Source organism: Carica papaya, chromosome 1, assembly GCF_054855325.1.
Source record: "Carica papaya isolate Zhongbai chromosome 1, ASM5485532v1, whole genome shotgun sequence".
NCBI classification, from domain to species: domain Eukaryota; kingdom Viridiplantae; phylum Streptophyta; class Magnoliopsida; order Brassicales; family Caricaceae; genus Carica; species Carica papaya.
In genome coordinates, this window is record NC_142309.1 from 361,615 (window position 1) to 369,292 (window position 7,678).

At 32.0% G+C, this 7,678-nt stretch overlaps 1 protein-coding gene across 2 annotated transcripts in view; it reads left to right on the forward strand.

The window, feature by feature from the left end:
• The window catches only part of SWEETIE (HEAT repeat-containing protein), a 58,577-nt gene extending 51,397 nt beyond the window's left edge, over positions 1–7,180 (forward strand). Inside the window, exons 41-48 of one of the 2 annotated variants that reach the window (XM_088210533.1) lie at positions 180–277; positions 383–479; positions 1,025–1,163; positions 2,944–3,254; positions 3,340–3,471; positions 3,598–3,762; positions 3,860–3,985; positions 6,032–7,180. In XM_088210533.1, coding sequence (XP_088066659.1) covers positions 180–277; positions 383–479; positions 1,025–1,163; positions 2,944–3,254; positions 3,340–3,471; positions 3,598–3,762; positions 3,860–3,985; positions 6,032–6,925 — 1,962 coding nt within the window. In that variant the 3' untranslated portion in view covers positions 6,926–7,180. Of the gene's footprint in view, positions 1–179; positions 278–382; positions 480–708; positions 775–1,024; positions 1,164–2,943; positions 3,255–3,339; positions 3,472–3,597; positions 3,763–3,859; positions 3,986–6,031 lie in introns of those variants that run through there. The other variant, XM_088210538.1, reaches the window with a different exon arrangement.
• The last annotated feature ends 498 nt before the right edge of the window (positions 7,181–7,678 follow it).

Below are 7,678 nucleotides of genomic sequence, written 5' to 3' on the forward strand. Positions count from 1 at the left end.
TTAGTTTTTGTAGATTAAACATGTAATGACTGCACTATACTGAGAATTCTTGGGATGGGATTGTCCAGATGCTTCATGATCTCGTTTTCTTTTTGTAGAGACATTTGTGTAATTTTGAAGTATCATTCACTTTTCTCTCACATGTCCTAGATAAGTTTATTATCCCATTCTATCAACAGATTGTTCGGAACTGTCCTGAAGATTTTCTTGAAACAGAGGAATTTACTTATTTGGCAATGGAGCTTTGTTTTGGTTTCCTCTTCAAAATTTTTCAGAGGTAACTGCTTTAGTTTGATGATGAAATTCAGTAGTATCTGTAGAAGACTTACGATGCATCACCAAAACTTCCCTGACCTAAGAATCCTTACATCCTAATGTTCAGTTCTGAAGCAAGTTTCACAGATGATACAAACTGGGAGGATTTGATCTCTCCTTTGTTGCTTACTGCAAAGTCTCTAATGAAGAATTTTAAACTTAAGGTAAGTTTCCGTATACGTATTTAAATATGCCTTATGCTTTCTTGATTATGGTCATGTTGAAGTCTTCTTCAATGTTAATACATGTCGGACGCCTTACTAACGTCAGACTTAGGCTGAAAGAAGAACAGAGAAGAGAGTATGGAGAGACAGAGATACTAGATTGAGAGAGAAACTTGTTTAGAGAAAATTGTTCTTGATGATTGATTCATTAAAGGCCATCTATTTATAGGCTTTTGGTGTTGGAAAAGAGAGTGTCTAACCTCCAGGTGCGCCTGGATGTTGTATCAGCAACAAGTGGCTACAACTGATCGGGTAAAGGTCCCGATCATTAGCTGCATTCTCTTTTACCCGACTCCCACTTGCATGCTGTTACATTTACAATGAAAAAGACTATTTTACCCTTGAACAAATTGACCCTTTTTCCCTTGTACAATCTTTTCCCATTTTACCCCTCTTCCTATAGTAGACCTTGAGTGGTTTATTTGCAATACACTAAAAAGGTTTAGTTTTCTTCTGATTGTTGGATTGCATGTTTTTCTAAGCAGATGCAGTTCAAGTCTGTGCCATTAGCACTTCTGTTGATTGGATACAAGGGCATTAGACAAGCTTCAACAGAGTCTTGCCTTTCAAAAGTAATCGACTTTGCAAAGGGTGCCAATGACATAGTGAGGAAGCTTTTTTATGGTAAGTAGTACGATGTAGAATCGGTGATGCAAATATTATGCATTTTCTCCTATTCTTTGCCTGTAGATAATATACATAGATTTGCTCAAATATTTGTGCCTGATTCCTAGCTGATGGTTGTATAACTAAATGTATATATGTTTTCAATTAATGGACCAGTATGATAGGAGAATACTTTGGTCATTTTTATATCAAAAGAAATCCTTTTCTATTTGAAGTTTAAGGAGAGAATAAGAAAAAGTCACTTAAAAAACAATACAAATCAATTTTAGTCATCTTATTACAAAAAAGATAAAAAGCATTTATTTCGATCAGAAACTTAAGTAAATAAACACAAGATACAGTTGACAGTCAGTGGCGTCTCCCCTCTATTACAGGTAGGAACAATTGACTGCATCAAATTTTGGAAAAATAATCTCTCATATACGTAATTTTTCATTAAGAGAAGATTTCCATATGATAGTTTTGATAATTTGAATCTCATTGGTCGTTACAAATGATAACTTTGATCTAATCACAATGAAGTATATTTTGACCCCACAATATCTTTGATGATTTTGACTTATAGATATTGACCCTACTGCCAATTGGTTTTAGTTGTAGCCCTACTGATTGTGGCACATCATTTTAAAATAGTTAGGTGATTTAAATTTTAAGCAAACTACTGCATTTTGAATCTTTGTTCTCCCTTGTATAAATCTATTAATGCAATTCACTCCCAATCTCTTTACATGTTAGCCGGATGTTATCACAACTTTACTTCAGTAAAAAAAATGTTTACAAATTTACTTGTATGTATATATGTCTTTGTTGCCTGAAGATTTTAGAGTTGTACATCAACGTGAAGGTTAAAGCAATGGAAATTTTCATTAAGATAAAATTGTATATAAGATATTTTAGTAATAAACTAACAGACATAAAGCTATATAAGTAATGCATATATTATATACTTGTATTTTTCTTAAATGAGACCTTTTTGTTTTTCTATTTTAAAAAAGAAGACTAATGGTTATTATATTAATGATAAGCTTTTACTGAAAATTACCAAAAAGAATATCATAATAAAATATAATATGTTTTTTGCTTCTAGTTGTATAATCTGAAGATACAACTTAATAAAGTATAAGAAAATTAAGTTTTTATTCCAATAAAAGTTTTAGTAAAATATAATTTGTGTTATGGTAAACCAAAGCTCACAGGAGTTATTCCAACCATTCTCTTGCTGAGCTCTATCAGAACTGAGAGGCAATTATTTGTCCTCCCAGAGGATGACACTTTTCTTTTATCTATTCTTTTCTTTAGTGTTACAGTATGAGGAGGATATCTTATTGACCATGATTGTATTTGTCTCTCCTTTTTTTAGTAGTACCACTTTTTCTATCAGAAAACAATATTAGTGTTATGGTATATGATATCGAAATTAATGACAAATGATAATTAATTATTTATTTCAAGTAACAAGATTAAAATGTATAAAATAAATGAAATATAAACAAAATATAAATTTAAGAATATAAAAGAAAATATAAATAAAAATATTTTTGTTCGAAAATTTTACAAAATAATAATTAAAATAACAAAGATTTTTTTTCTAAAAAATAGTTTTAAAAATAATATATATACATATACATATATATATATATGTATATAAGGATTTGTTGAAGGGTAGGTGGATAACGTCGATAGCATTGTGGGTTAGCAATACTCTCTATGATGTGATCTCAAGAATTGCAACCCATTTGACACATGAATTCTGGAGGCTAACTGGATTCTGTTGCAGATACTCCTGAAATTGCCAGTGATGCTAAACTCTATCTGAGAACTATATTTGGTACTTGGCTGGATGTGATTGTTGATCTGACTGAAAACTGCATTGAGGATCTTCATCTCTTTGAAACTAAGAGAGACAATTCAAGCAAAGTATCATTATTGAAGCTTGCATTCTGCATTGAACAAAATGTTTCATTGGCCAAGCTAGCTCATGAACTTGAATGTCAAGGATATGACAAAGAGTACAGCCCTCTCCATTTTAGCGTATTTAAGTATTGCAGTAAATGCATCCAAGCTGTTCTTACCCATTCAAATATACAGGTAAGAGGATTTCTATCCATGTAAAATGGTAATAATATTATTTTCTTAGTCCCCAATGATGCTACTTGTGATGTCCTATCTGCAGGTACAAGCAACTGGTTTGCAGGTACTCAAAAGCATGGTGCAGAGAGGTACCAATTTTGAAGACAATTTCCTGATATTCTTTGTTGGAGAACTTCTTGGAGACGTTTTCACCATAATCAAGAGGATATTGAAGGTGTTCCTTCTCCCTTGTTTCTTTAAACCTTTGACCAATTAAGAAAATGGACTCCTAGTCAGTAACATTTGTTTTGCTTCACTGTATATTGTTCTGAAGATACAGTAAAAATTCTGTTGTTGACAGAAACCTATAACTAGAGCATCTGCAACTACAGCTTGTGAGTGCTTAGGAGTCTTAATGCTTCTCCAGACACAATCCAAGGCTATTGAAGCTCAGAAAGGCTTTATGAATCTTTTCTTGGAAGCCATTCTTATGGTATTCTCCATATCAGAAGATGGTTCTTCTAAGGTGCACTACTTCTGTTAAGTTATTCTAGGACAGAAATTAATTTTTTGTTGAACTTATTCTTTTTGTTAACCTTTTAATCTGTGGTCACCAATTTCAGGAAGTTAATGACATAAAAAGCACCGTTGTTAGGCTTGTGTCTCACTTGGTTCAAATTCCTTCATCAGCTGTTCAGTTCAAGGATGTTCTGTTATCAATGCCTGTGCCACAAAGGCAGCTACTTCAGGTACACCTTTAACTTAAGTTGCTCTTGTAAACTGCCCTTATCCCGAATAAATCTTTTTCCAGTATTTTACATTCCCCACATTTTTTTTTAAATAGGTCTAGTTGCTATTTTACTCTTACAACTTTTTAAGCTGTGTAATAGACTAGTTTTGTTTTAGGTCTCAATTCTCATCCCAAAGATTCAAAATTGATATATATGTTCAATATATGTTCGAGACATGCAAAATTGTCCTTTTCGTGTTATAATTAGGTCCTGAGAAAAGCTTAGAAGGATTTGTTTAAATATTTTTGGTAGTTCGTGGACTGGGTAGTAAAAAAATTGAGACCGATTTATAACAAATGATTTGGATATGAGATTAAAATGGTAGCTAACACTTTTTAATATTATGAATTCCTCCTGCTTTTTCTTAATAGAATAGAAATGTACTACTAAGAAAAAGGGGTAGCACTTGTATATAAAAACATTGTTTACAAGAAGATGTGAAGCCGAAAGTTCCATCAAGTCTAGTAACTTTCATCCCTCATGATTGTTCAAGGTCATACAAACTATGCATTTTGTAATAGCACTGTCCTTTGAAAGTGGGTGGTGCCCAAGTACTTTTTATCGAGTTTTCTTTCATGCTTGGCAATCTCACCTTGGTGGCTTGTGGATAAGTTTCTATATTGAAAAAATATGATGGTGTATGACCTTTTGCTTTTAGAAAAGCAAAAAAAGAAAGAAGGTAAATTGTATGCTTATAACTCAGAAAATTCCCAGAATTGAGCTTCCATAGAGGGGAATCTATTCCATCATTACTTGGAAACATGAACCTGTAAGAGCAAATATCTTATATCTGTCAACAGTCATTTTTTCGGTTTGTTGAGAGCAAAAGCTTCAGTTTGAGACAAAAAATTGTTGTTAGTTACCAGTGGTTAGAAGCTTGTTGGTGTCAAAAGCAAATATAGCTTTCATGAAGTCCTAAGTCCTTTATTAGTGCGAATTTTTTACTTTTGAGGAAGTAATGTTTGATAACTGATGAAGAAATAAACTGAAATATAATATTTATATATGAATACGGTTCATATTTCAGAAAGAATTGATATAAAATATTTACAGGATAACCTATAATTAGAAATGACAAGACCTACACAGAAATTCTTAAGCTATATAAGAAATATATTAATCGTATAAGAAATTAATTAAAAAAAGAAGTAATTGTTGTGTAGTTCTCAAAGCAGCTATGTGAAAAAAACATGATATAGAAAAATATTTTTATAATATGGGAATTTGTGGAAGAACGAATTATTGTGTATCTCATTGAATATATGACCCCATATATACAAGTGAATAGTGACAATACCCTTTTACCTTAATGTAACCTTAATGTATATTTATTAACATAATTTCTTATTATTTAATAATAAGAATGCTGAAATCACATGTTTAGAAAAATCAAATTGACTAAAATGTTAACATGAGTACTCTATTATGGTCAAGACGTAAAAATTTGATAAGATCATTGATAGAAGAAGTTGAAGAGGGTGTTAAGAGTTTTAGCAGAGAAGAAAGGAGAAGACAATGAAACACACCTGTCAGAAGATTATATTTGTGTATATAATTCTTGCTTTCAAATATATATTTGTGTATATAATTCTTTCAAAAGATAATCTTATTATCTAAAAATTGCTGCTCTGAGAAATAATTGTGATTGCTCCATTAAAGCAGTCAATTTGTATTTCTTTAAGTTACATTTTGAAAAAAAAAATAATAAATGCATTATTACTAACACAAATAAACCATAAGAAGGCTAGGCTTTCTGAAAGAGTAAGTCTAAAAACACACGACCAATCAGAGCCTAACCATGTAGCATATACACACAGAAGTAAGCACATGTTACATGTATGAAAAGCAACCTTGAGAACTTTTGAAAATCCAAATTTCATGTTGATAACTGACTCTTTTTTGGTTTAGGCCAAGTAAATTGTTTAGGCACTCTTACCATTTCTATTTGTAATCTGGCGGCTCTATCAACAAATACACCATTTGATTGCATGATCTCCTTTTCAGGGGTTCATTCGTTCTTCTGTGACACAAGATAAAGATGCAATACAGATGAAGCCAATGAACCCGCCACTAGACATTAAATTACCAGCACCAACAGAAGTAAGAGTTGAGAGAAACTCTGTAACATCATCCACCCCTAGAGAGAGAGATGTACCACCATCAACCATCTCGAATGATTTCAATACAGCCAGCACACAAGAAAGTGAAGAGGATGAAGATGATTGGGACACCTTCCAGTCATTTCCTGCCTCAACAAGTACATCCAATTTACAAGTGGAAAGTGTTGCAGAAGAGCCTGGCCTGGTTGAAAACACTTCTAATTCCGAGCTTTCTGCTTTAAGTGAAGACTCTCAAGAGCAGCCCCATTTTCAGCCTCTCAGTGTTGTACAAACTAGTAGTGCTGAGCATCTAGAGGCTTGTGAAGGGCTGATTGTATCCAATAGTGATCAGGTCGAACAAAATGATTTTAGGACTGAAATTGCCGAACCATCTGAGGTTCAAAATCAAGATAGCGAAGAGAAAACAATATCAGGCTTGGAGCAGAAAGAGGAAGCAGCTTCAATACATCTTGAAGATGCAGAAGGATCGCCTAAGGAGCTTGGGACGGAGGATCCTGAACCAAAAAGGGATAGCCCGGATTATAATCACGGAGTATCATCAAGTGATGCTGAGGGACTGATTGAAATAAGTAAAGTTGAAGATGAGTATGGGATACAGAGTCCCAACGACAAACTCGATCTTCAAGAGTTACCGGATTCTCTACCAGCTGACGGACTATCTTGTAATGAAATTCCGGAGAGGAAAACCGATGGTCAATCCAAGGAAAGGCAGGTTCGGAACCAGGAAGCTGATGAGAATCCTGGAAGGAAAACTTGCAGCTTAAAGGAAGAGCAATGAGCACCCATGTACAAGTTCATGTAAATGAGTTTTGTTATAAGCATTCATGTCAACCATGGCAATCTTCACCAGATATTTTTATATTAAAAAAAAATTTCTTCAATCAATTCAGTAGAAGTCTTATCTACGAGATTTTTTTTTTTTTTTTGAAGCTTTTCTTTGTACAAGATGTATTATAGACATGAGACAAAGCATAAACTTGAATCTGAATTTTTATTTTTATTTTTTTTTTTACGAAGATTTTGAATTTTGATTTGTTCAAGTTTATATATGTATATTAAATACATGCAAAAAATAACTTTTTACCGAAAATAAGTTTTATGTGAACTAAAAGTAATATGTTCTTTTTTTTTTTTTTTTTTAATTTAAGGTTTTCACTTGTCAAATATTTTAAATTTAAAGACTGGTATATGCAAGTATAGCTAAAGACATAAATTTATACCAGACAATTTGTCGTAAGTATATACTTTTTTTGTCGTTCGCAATATTAATTATGTAATTTAAATTCTTTATTGTTGATATTTTAAAATATATTTTCTAAATCTTTCAATTTGTTTTAATTAAATCATATTTATAAAAAATTTATTTTAAAAAAAAAATCATAAGAATTTAAAATAGGATTATTCGAAAATTTGGCAAACTATTATTTTAGTCCTTAAATTTTGGACCATTTTTCAAGTTCAAGTTTCAAATGTATTTTTTGTTTTGAATTGGTTGATGAAATTTTAGCACGTTTTGAAATTCTCTAACGTC